The sequence below is a fragment of the Talpa occidentalis genome, unplaced genomic scaffold, assembly GCF_014898055.3.
Source record: "Talpa occidentalis isolate TD23 unplaced genomic scaffold, MPIMG_talOcc4v2.1 talOcc4.2, whole genome shotgun sequence".
NCBI classification, from domain to species: domain Eukaryota; kingdom Metazoa; phylum Chordata; class Mammalia; order Eulipotyphla; family Talpidae; genus Talpa; species Talpa occidentalis.
The window spans coordinates 147,280,010-147,292,151 of NW_023602073.1; the positions used below are offsets into that span (position 1 = coordinate 147,280,010).

At 40.2% G+C, this 12,142-nt stretch overlaps 1 protein-coding gene across 6 annotated transcripts in view; it reads right to left on the minus strand.

Moving 5' to 3' along the window:
• The window catches only part of ESR1 (estrogen receptor 1), a 385,356-nt gene that overhangs the window by 61,474 nt on the left and 311,740 nt on the right, over positions 1-12,142 (minus strand). For all 6 annotated transcript variants that reach the window (XM_054697951.1, XM_054697952.1, XM_037520654.2 and 3 more), the window contains one exon: positions 9,150-9,288. In XM_054697951.1, the coding sequence (XP_054553926.1) occupies positions 9,150-9,288 (139 nt within the window). The remainder of the gene's footprint in view (positions 1-9,149; positions 9,289-12,142) is intronic.

Genomic DNA, 12,142 nt, shown 5'->3' on the forward strand with positions numbered 1-12,142 from the left:
TGATTTTTCACTTAGAATTCACAGCCATTAGAAAGTGATGGAGGAAGACAAGACTAAGCTAGACCTGAAGGACAGTGGGCACAGTGGGGTCTACTTATCCAATGTCTTATTTTGGTTTCCATTCATTCATGCACTCATATGACTGTACCACTAAACAGTAAATTCCCAGTGGTAGGTCTGTCTCTGACACAACTCTTTTTTCATATGCTCCAGTACCATGCAGAACCCTAGAGATATGATATTGCTGAATAAATATCTACCCAGTTGACTTAAACAGAATCCTAACACAGACTTGAAGTTGGCCATGGCCCCTTATTCCAGTTGAATGGCCTTCATGGAAACAAACAAGGGTCTTTCTAATCTCACCTATGGAGAGAAAGCTGTGTACAGCAGGTATGAGAAGGGGTTAACTTGATCATCCCAACGTAGCCTAGGTGACTTAAATGATTTTAAGATATTTTAGAATTAAACTGTCAAAAATATTATTTTCATTACATTTCAAATTAATAAGCTGATGTTTAATTATTGATAATAAAGGGCAAATACAAAAATAATGTGACATGTAAAAATGTCAAAAAACTTAAATTAACCTCCTACACAGGATTAGTTCCTTGATTGTAATTATGCTTTTTTCCTCTGGAGCTGTTTCACATTGAATAAATCCTACTGTTCACAGGCTTATTCCTCTTAAAGAATTAAAAACTTGTGACTTTAGGCAGCTTTCTGAGCAAGCTTTATAAAATAGGGAACTTAATTGCACTTGTTTTTAAGGAGAAAATTGGGCTTGAATGTTTGTTTTTACCTTTTCCAATTGAACCCCTACCAGCACTTTCATGATTGTCTTATTGATCAAATTGACTTCTCTGAAATTCTACTGTGTGTTTATGTTGGATAATTTCTTGCTTCTTTTAGTCCCAGTTTTTCTCCTCTTCAGTTTAGTTTCATGTTGCCAGGATTTGTCAGGGCACTAAACTAAAGTCTTTTAAGAATCAATCAATTGTCATTTGCCATTAAATAATTAGGGACTCAGATCTAGAAAGCACCAGCAGATCCAGATCAGAATACAAATTACCAAAATCCTTTGTTGCCTGTTTTCTCATCAAGTGAATGAGATATAGCAGTAGATAACCCAGCATAGATCTGTCCTCACTAACAAGGTTAAATAGATGTTGGCACTAGCTTTGTATCTTTTTGCACTCCATTCCATATGGTAGAGTGAAAAAGACTATCCACAAAGTTCTTGAGAGCCATGCAAACTAAAGTACTCCTTGAATGTCATGTAGGGAAGCCAGCAAAGTCATGGAGTGACATAGGTCTCCTGCCCAGGACTGCCTGTGCTGATGCACCAGCCCTTGCTTCCTCCACCACCTGCCCCCTCAGCCATTCAAATGCTCTCCTTTTGGTGAAGTGCACATTTTTCAGAGCAGACTATTCTGGAAAAGGAGCATGAAGGAAGGTCCTTCTCATTATGCCCAAGAGCCTGCAGATGCATTATATTCTTAATTCATCAACTTATTTCAGAACTTACTGCTGTTCAAGTGAATCAATCTGCAAGATTTAGGTCAAGTTTTAAATGGGGGGTTAGGGGTGGGGTGGCCAATAAAGTGTTGCTGGAAGCATTCTTTGATGTGAACATTTTGATTTGCATTTTTTCCCTTACATATTTGCAAAAAAAAACATTTTGAAATCAGAATGCTCTTGCTTCTAGAGAATGCCTTTTTTTTTCACTTAAAATGAATTTATCATCTAAAAACAGTCTGCTCATTAGCAGAAGAGGCAAAATGTTCTCTCTGGAGCAGCAACCTGTTTTCTGTTAAGGGAGAGAACTCATTCTTATTTCATGCCTACAAGTAAAAGAACTTTTGTTGTCCATCATTATTTCCTACCGGCAGCCCCCCTGATGCAGGATCAATGGGAAGACCTAGATCAACAACCCTCTGGCCAGATGCTTAAAAGAATATTCTGCTGTCAAATCAAGCCCTGTTTTTCAAGTGGATGAATAGGTTTTTCTATGAGAGTGAGTAGATGTTGAAAGAGAGTGCTTTGGCTGCCCTGAGAAATCCACACATATTTCTCAGAATTTGTTAGCATGGATGGCACACATAAAACAGAATTAGACAGTCCCCTGGAAATTGGGTAGTTTTACTGAACAGACAATTTATATGGCTTCCTCTAGCATCGCAACTGCCTTTCAGTGATAGAGAACTTTACGCCTGAAGAAACAGAGAGCCCACAGAGAATGATAGCTTTTGAACATTTTTGTTTCTGTTTCCAGTCTATAATTTTCCATCATGAGCACAGGACTAAATGAAGAGACACATTCCTCGTAGACACTGAGGTCATATTTGTGTTTTCTGGTACCAAACACACCGATGGATAAGGTGCTAAGTGGAAAATACATTTTCTCCATCTACTAATGACTTTCACTTATAAGGCATACTTATTATCTTTAGCTTTCCCCTTGGAAAACACACACACACCCCCACACTCTAAAATAAATGACTAGCTTCTTTATACTTATAATAACCCTTATTTCTTGGTCATGGGAAGGTATGACAGCATTAAGTGCTGGGAATTCATTGCAGCAAGATATGAGAAGGACTGGAAATTGTGGAGAGGCAAAGCATATCAAGGATAAAATTAGCCTTCAAGCATATGACTACCAGGAAAGTTATAAACTGCTGGAATCAAGGTATCAGTGGTTGTCATCAAGGAGTAAATCAAGAAACAACTCTTTAAATGAATACAAGATAGGAAATACCCTCTAATTACAAAGTGGGATGGCAGCCTAACTAGTTTTTATATTTCTACCGTCACTTAAACCCCACTTGCCGATACCAACATTTGAGTAATTACAAGGAAAGACTGGGGGAAACTGTATCCTCCTTTTGTATATTGATTTTGGCTTGGAAAGCACAATTGCCTGGGTTTGCAAAGAAGGTTTGAGAACAGAATGTCATAATCTCAGATAAACCCATCTCTGTTGACAACACTGGTAATCCATGGGGGACTAGCAACACCAGTGGCAACACAGAACTACTTGGGATATCTGGACTTATTTTTTCCCTAGTTCTATATAAGGCAAATAGCCTACAGAACCAACATTTTTCAAAGCTAGTGTCACCAAGTTTGAGATACAATACAAATGAAGTTAATGCATGTCTTCTGCTTTCAAGGCCTCAAATGGTTTGCTTTGAAACTTATGGATTTTAACATTTTGTTTTGAAAAATATTAACTATCAACAATATGATGGGGAAAAAGTAACAGGGAGATCAGATCAATTACCTAAGCTAATCAAAGAGATAAATGTTATCAAAGGGGTTGAGAACATGCAAGGCAAATATCTAAATGGTGTTCCTCAGTTTTCACTCAAAAGTCATTTTCCACACTGCCCTTGAAAGTGTGGGTTTATTTCTTGGCTTTTGATTCTATTCCATTGATATGTGTATCTATTTTTTCCCACTACCATGTAGTTTTAATTACTTTTGATTTTCTTTTTAAAGATTTATTTTATTTTTATAAGAACTGGGGTACAGGCCAGATGTGTGGGAGTGTGAGAGGATTCACCAGAGACAGAGTGGGGAGCAGAACAGGCAGACTGATGAAATACACTGCTGAGGGGAGCAGCGGGCGAGACAGAAGTCTGCTCGCCATGTGGGTTTCTCTGAGGCCAGCAGGGATGGAACCGGCGCTGCAGAGGCTGCAGACATCTTCACAGCGCAGTGCTCAACCACCTGCGCCACCAGGGAGGCCCTAGTTACTTTTGCTTTGTGGTACAATTTGAAGTCTGGGAGTATAAAATCTCTTCTCTTTTTTGTCGAGAATGCTTTAGCTATTGAGGGTCTTGTGAGTCCATAAAAATTTCAGCAATCATTGCTCTATATCTTTGAAAAATGCCACTGGTTGTTGGTAGGTATTACATTCAATCTTTATAATGCTTTGGATAAGATGGTCATTTTAACAATGTTAATTCTTCCAATCTGTGAATATGAGATCTTTCCATTTCTTTGTGACTTCTTTTATTTCTTTTAAGAATGTCTCATTGATTTTCTTCTCTAGGTCTTTCACCTCCTTTGGTAAGTTAATTCCTAGGTACTTAATTCTTTTTGATGTGATTGTAAATGGGATTGTTTTCTTGATTTTTTCTTTTCTAGTTCATTGTTTGCATATAGAAACACAACAGGCTTTTCTATAATTATTTTGTAGTTTGTCATTTTACATTCAATGAAGAAAGGAAATTCTTTTCAACAAATGATGCTGGGAAAGTTGAACAGTCACATCCAAATAATAAATCTAGATCACTATCTCACACCACACATAAACATTAATTCAAAATGTATCAAAGACTTGGATGTAAAATATGAAACCATGGAATACATGGTAAAAACACTCCATTACACTGACTTTGGTAGTGTCTTTGGGGACTTGACTACAGAGGCAGAGGAAAGAAAGGCAATCATCAATGAGACTCCATCAAACCAAAAAGCTTCTGTAATTGAAAAGAAACTATGATTAAAATGAAAAGACATCTTATCAGATGGAAGAAAATATTTGTTCATCATACATCAACAAGGGGCTAATATCAAACTCTACAAAGAATTCACACAATTCCATAAGAAATCAAATAAACCAATCAAAAAAGAGGCAGAAAAGCAAAATAGATATTTCTCCAAAGAAGACGTACAGATAGCCAGCAGTCACATGAAAAAAATGCTCATCATCACTTATCACCAGGGAAATGCAAACTGAAACCATAATGAGACACTATTTCACACCTCTGAGAATTTCCTTATCAAAAAAGACAAGAAATAACAGGTATTGTCCAAGGCATAGAAAAAAAGAAACCTCTATACACTATAGGTGGGGATATAGACAGCATCTGCCTCTATGGAAAAGTGGAAATTTCTCAAAATATTAAAAATAGAGCTACCATATGTCCATCAATCCTTCTCCTAGGTAGCTACTCAAATGATGCAAAAACATGAATTTGACGGGATATCTATGCACTCTGGTGTTCACTAGAGCATACTTTACAATGACCAAGTTATGGAAACAACCTATATGCCCAAGAGCAGATGAGAGGACAAAGAAGACAAAGACAATGGAATGCTAGTCAGCTATCAAAAAGAGGAAATTATGCCAACTGCAGCAACATGGAGGGAAGTGGAGGTATTACATTCAGCAAAATAAACCAGAAGGAGAAAGACAAATACTGGATGATTTCACCCATGTGGGAGCTAAAGAAACAAAGCAAAGAAAGAGACAAAATAAACCCTTGAAATATGGCCACAGAACTGAGGCTACCAGAAGTGTGAGGGTACAGGGCTGGGACACAGTAGGGTAGAGGCCCAAAGGACTCTGGTGGGATTATTTGGGCTTTGGTGGTGGGCATGGTGTGCTAATATATATTTGTAGAGGTATGAACATGTACCCTTAAAACAGACAATGTTGTAAATCAATGTTACTTCAATGATAACATAATTTTTAAAAGCCATCTTCCAAATGTATAAAATCTCAAATAAGCTGTAATATTTTTTACTATTATACATGTATCAATCCCATCAAAAGCCGTTATTGTCTAATACCAAAGAGAGTAATACAGAAATTTTATAATATTTAGGTCCATGTTAAGAATTAGAAAAGGAATTAGATATCTTTTTAATCATTGACATGTTCCTAAATCTTTTTAATGCATTATCTTTAAGATTGTATGGGAGAGTGGCTCTAGATATGGGAAAAATAAGATCTTGTGCTTATTATATATACCCTTTGGAATTTAAAAGTTGGAATTTAAAAGTTATATAACCAGAACTGCAATCATAAGCCAGATGCACTTAGGAATTGAACTAACCTTTCTAAAACGGATGTTAATTTCTGCTCCATCTATATGGGGCAATTCGGGAATTGATGAGTAACAATGAACATGAAATACATGAGTTTTTATAAAATTTTGATTTTCTAATTTCCAACATGGACCTAAATATGACCAGAACAAGAGACAGACCACCAGATAAGCTATAAGCCAGGGGGTACCTGGATCAGTGCAACTAACAAACATTAATTGGGAATCATGGAAGACTCTGTGCATTGGCGGTAACAAAAATATGAATAAAATCTGGTTCCTGCCCACAGGAAGTTTATGAAACAGGAGGGGAGATAACAGCTAGCATCTAGCAGGAGAGACTAGAAGTGAAAGGAAACCCTGTACAAATGCAGGCAACATAAAGGCTCCTCTCTATTCAAAGAGGAGAGTTTAAAGAAAGGTTTAATGGAAGAATGACATCTGAAGTGAGCCTGAAAGAATATATAAAACTCTGACAAGGAATCCTAAAGATAGAGAGCCTTTCAGTGGAGGAAACACTTGCAGTGTGAAATCACTTTCTCAGGCTGAATTCAGTGCCCAGGACAAGAGCTCACCTGCTCCCCAAAGCCCCCTCTTTTACTCACATGCGCTTGTCTTCCTCAGCACATCACCGAAGCAGCTCTGCAAGCTGCTTGTGCTTGAGCCATTTGTAATAGGGCTCCTTGTCTATGGAGATTAGAGGTCCAGGCAGTACTTTCTGAAGAGAAGAGAGAGCCAATGGAAGCTGAATCTGGATGCATCAGAAGGACTGAAGGGAAGAGGGAGGTGTCAGAGAGAAGAGAGCTCGCAGAAGAGAGCAAGAACCTAGCCCAGGATGACAGGGGCCTGTACCAGAGCCGAGGAAGGGAGGCAAAAAGACACCGTTCAGAAATGACTTGATAGTTCACTGGTTAATCTGGTGAGGGAGGAAACAGAGTCCATGGTTAATTCAAACTTGAGAGCTTCATCGTCTAAGTGAGTGTTGATCTCATTTACATAGACAACAAAAGGAACAGACTCATGAGGAAAATGACGCACTCAGTGAGAGACAGGGTAAGACGAGCGCTCAGGCGTCATTGAGGCGGGAGCAGATGCAACCAGGGGTAACTGTGCACCAACCTCTCCTTCTCCCCAGAGGGGACATTCAGGAATGCCTGGGGGCACCTGTGTTTTAATCACAGGAGCGGGGGTACTGTGAGCCCTGGGGAGGCTGTCAAATATCTAAGATGCAAGACAGACCCTCACAAGAAAGAATGACCCAGCCAAGGACACCAATAGTGCAGAAGGTGAGAAATCTTGGTCAAAGGAACTTCATCCAAGCCTAGAATTTTGGAAGTAAAAATGCAGAAGCTGAGACTTATAGTCACTCATAGTTCAGTGAGTGGTTTGGAGAAAATTAGCCATAATGAGAGTGTGTGGGAAAGAAAGAGAAGTAGGGAGCTGAGAAAATCCTAGGCAACACTGCCTCGCTGGCAAAACGGGTTCACTGGGTCAGGAAATGTCACAGTCCTTTCAAATGCAGGATGCAGCGGCTGGAGACAGCGTTCAGAGAGGGCGTGCCAGAGGCAGCATGAACGAGGTGGTCACCCCCGGACAGGTCAGCTCAGGTGTGGCCATCCAGCACCCTCAACACTGAAAACACATGCCACTGTGTGTGGTCCAAGATCTCCATTGACAGATTTGTTAAAATTTGGTCATGGAACCACACTGCTACCACACAAGAAAAAAATGTGTTAATGAGACTGGTGTAAAGAAAAGGAGGAAATAAGGGAAACAGGAGGGAAGAGGAGAAAATGACAAGAGAAACAGGGAAGGGGAAGGAGAGGAAAGGAAAAGGCACCATAGAAGCATCTAGAAAGCTGACAGAATATGTGTGTGTGAGATTCTAAGAAAGAAGATCACCCTCCGTGATCTCTCAAGAGTGTGATTTGGGAATAAATGCCCCAGACAGCAGCCTCTGCTCCCTGAGCGGTACCATCACTGTTTTCCAAAAACTGTAGTAACACAACATGACAAACAGTAACCAACACATGTCCAGTTCTCTAGCACTTAAAGAAATTTTGCTGGAACTCTGCTCCAGGGGGCTTGGCAGGTGTGGAGAGGCAAGACAGGAGATGTGGCAACTCTGAAGTGGAGGGACGTGCGAGGAGGCATCACGGGACCCTGGGAGCCTAGGGCTGCTGAGCGGAGGCAAAAAAAGTTTGCAAGAGACAGTTAGAAGATGGTCCTTTCCAGTCCAAGTGTTCTGTAGCCCACAGACAAGAGACGGCTGGAAACAACAGTGATAGCAGTCAACCAAAAGGAGGCATTGTGAAAGGGAAGAGTGTGACCAGGAGGAGTGTGAACAGGAAAAGTGTGTCTTGCACACAGGACAGGAAGCTGTGCAAGTGTGCCCCCAAGCCAGCGAGATCTTAAATTCCATCCTGGCTCCACCGTTATCTAGCCAGGCCCATGCTCTTTGCAAACAGCAGAATGTTTCTGAACTTAACTTCCTTCTGATAAAATGTGAGCTATAAGCTCCCCAGGAAAGCTGTGTGATTAAATGAGATCATGTATTTAAGGCGCTTCACACAGCAGCCGGTGCCGGTGGGACTCAGTCGGTGGTAGCTGCTGTTGAGTAATGTGTAAACCCTATCCCAAGCAAGCACTGAAAAAGAAGGAATAGAAGCCATATTTCAAGTCCACCCAAATATAATATGATAAATAAGGTAGCATATTTGAAAATCAAAATCTTCATTTTCTAAAATAAGCAAGTAGCTTATAGGCAGTCATAGAGCTGGAAGTGGCTTTCAGAATGCTGGTCAAATTTCCTCATTTCCTGATGGGAAGGAAATGACAAGCCTATTTTGTTTGGGATGTACATGGGCCAAAATTTTTTTTTATTAAATGAAGGTGATTCGTTATTTTATTTCTATAGAATACAAGATGAAGATGAAGCTGGAAAGTTACAGTTGATAATTGTACACGAACACATACCTGTGTATATATGCACATACATAAGTATATGTATAAATATATACACATATATACACATATTCAGAATGCAGTGATTGCATGACTGTTCTCAGCAACTGTGTACCCAGAATATAAACTTGAATGAGCTGGTAAATGATACATGTGTGAAATAGTGAGGTGCAGCTGAGAGGTCTAGTGGGAATTTATCCTCTGCCACCTGCATTCACTCATGTGTAAACATATCTGATAAATCTGGTGGGAGCTTGATGGAGTGCTAAGTAAAAGGGCTTCAGGAATAAAGTAGTGATTATAAATGAGGCGCTTCCCCCAAACTACAGTCAGATCACTCACCTGTCTAGCAGCAAATTCGGAGCAAAAAGGAGCTTCCCCGGATGCTCCATGGAGCGCCAGACCAGACCGATCATGAGGATCTCCAACCAGGCACATTCCAGAAGGTGGACCTGATCGTGGAGGGTCAAATCCACAAAGCCTGCAACAAGACCAGAAAAGCTGCTTTAATATCGAAGTATTCATTACTGATGAAGTGAATGCGACCAGGGATTTGAACTGGTGTGTCTGTTTATGAATAGACGTACTGACGCGTCACGGCAGCAATCTTCTTTAAAGCTAGTATGGCGATGAATTTTAAGGTGACATTAAGTTCCCTAGTGCCTTAGTGTCACATCTACAGAAACTCACTAACTCATACAACAGCTCTATAAAGTTCTGTACTTAGTGTTAAAGCGTGAATGCTTTCCACTTAGATATTTCTAAGAGCCCTATGTGACCATTACTATCATTTGTTTTAGCTGAAGATGCTAAGGTGCAAAAAATGTTTAATAACTTCCTGGAATCGAATAGGAATTGGAATATAGGCAGGACTGAAGTCACTAAATTTCTGTTACGCTTCATCACAAAGTCATGCTTTTTTTTTCACACCATAATACAATAGCACATGTGAATAACTAATACAATAGCATAAGCGAATAACTAATACAATACCATATGCGAATAACTAATACAACAGCATATGTGAATAACTAACACAATAGCATATGCGAATAACTAACATAATAGCATAAGCGAATAACTAATACAATAGCATATGGGAATAACTAATACGATAGCATATGTGAATAATACAATAGCATATGCAAATAACTAATACAATAGCATATGGGAATAACTAACACAATAGCATATGCGAATAACTGATATAATAGCATAAGCGAATAACTAATACAATAGCATATGGGAATAACTAATACAATAGCATATGCAAATAACTAATACAACAGCATATGTGAGTAACTACAGGGAGAATGAGCTTAGATGAATAATGGTGATGTTATGACTGTTTCTGGTAACAAATACTAAAGTGTGTCCTTATTTTCTAAAGGCTTATTGGGATATTAAAGCTTTTTCTAATATCACTGACAATGTGGTAGGGGCCTAATAATAACAATAGGGAGGAACAGGAGGAAGAAGTTGGGGGGCAGGAGGAGGAGGAGGGAGATGACTGATTTAGTGCACTCACTATGGACTGCTAAGTGCCCCTTGGACACAAGTAATTTTCAACTCTGTTAGTACAATAACCCTAAGAAGTAGGAACTGCTGGGGATCTCATTTTTTTTTAAAGACATTTTATTTTATTTATTTTATTTTTTAAGATTTATTTATTTACTTATTTATACAAGCACTGGGTACAGTCAGAAGCACGGGAGGGTGAGAGAATTCACCAGAGACAGAGCGGGGAGCAGAGCAGGCAGACCAATGAAATACACTGCTGAGGGGAGCAGCGGGCGGCAGGAGAGGTCTGCGCGCCATGCGGGACCCTCCTCCCGTGGCCGGGGAGCATCCAGGGATCGAACGGGTGCTGCAGAGGCTGCGGGCAGCTTCGCAACCCAGCGCTCAACCCCTGCACCACCGGGGAGGCCCATGGGGATCTCATTTTTCCAGAGAAGCAAACAGATGTTCAGACAGCTTATGTATTTGGCAAGGTCAGAGAGGGGAATATACTCTCCAGAGCCTGTGCCCTTGACCACAATTAACACCACCTCCTGTGAGCTGCAATAAGTTATAGAATTTGGATCAAATAAATCCAGCAGCTCAAATTAGACATGCCAGAGTGACAGGAGCATCACAGAATCAAGAGAGCTATCAAGTTTGCTGCTTTCCAAACTGGCTCCCAGTTCTTCTGCTGGTAGCCCATGACAGCCCACATTCTCCACCCTCCATCCTCTGTTCCTCCTTACCCATGGGTCCTGGCTCCAGAAATCCCATTTTCTTTGCTCTTTTTTTGATTTTTCTCTTACTAATATTATGCTTCTATTAGCTACCTATATTTGTATTTATAAAAACGTCAGGATATAAGTTTATTTCCTTGAGCAGTCAAGTATTGAAGGTTGGCCTACTTGATGCTTCTTTTTTCTTGGGGGTCTTGGAATTATCACAGGGCCAGAATTAAATGACTAGACAGTTTCATCACTTCTTACATAGTTAAGAACCATTCTTTAAGTAATCATTGCCACCCAATAGATAATGATCCACATAGAGAGCCCAAGCTGGAGAAAGACCTCAGAGTCTACGCCATCATCCCCAAATCAATTGATCATCCTCATCAATTCTCTGTGAAGTAATATTAAAATCCCCCCTCTCCTGGGCCTCCTCGGTGGCGCAGCGGTTGAGCGCTGTGTTGCCAAACTGCCCACAGCCTCTGCAGCGCTGGTTCGATCCCTGGCCACTGGGCGAGGGTCCCACATAGCGCGCAGACCTCTCCTGCCGCCCGCTGCTCCCTTCAGCAGTGTACTTTGGTCCTTCTGCCTGCTCTGCTCCCCGCTCTGGCTCTGGTGAATCCTCTCACCCTCCTGCACTTCTGACTGTATCCAGTGCTTGTATAAATAAATAAATAAATCTTTAAAAAAATAAATAAATAAAACCCCCCTCTCCTTTCTACATCACTGTTTCGATACTAATTTAGTTTCCAAGGGTCTCTCACCTTTTTGTTTGAGATGACTGAGATCTAAGCATGTTGTTGCAGCTATCACACTAGCTCTGTACTTGAAATTTGCATCTCCCTAATGACTAATGATGTTGAGCATCATTTCACATACCTCCAACAGATAATTATCTTACACCATATTCATGTCAAATACACATATTATCTACAAATCCTGCTAGATTGTGTACTCATTCAAAGCATAGATGTGTGACTCCACCAACATCTGCTCTGGAGAAGTTCAAATTTATTGCACATTTTGCTGGATCCTTCAGCCATGCCAAGTCCCATACCAGTCTAGCTTTGTTCGAGCAAGCATCTTTCTGTTGGAAAGAGTGGGTTTCAC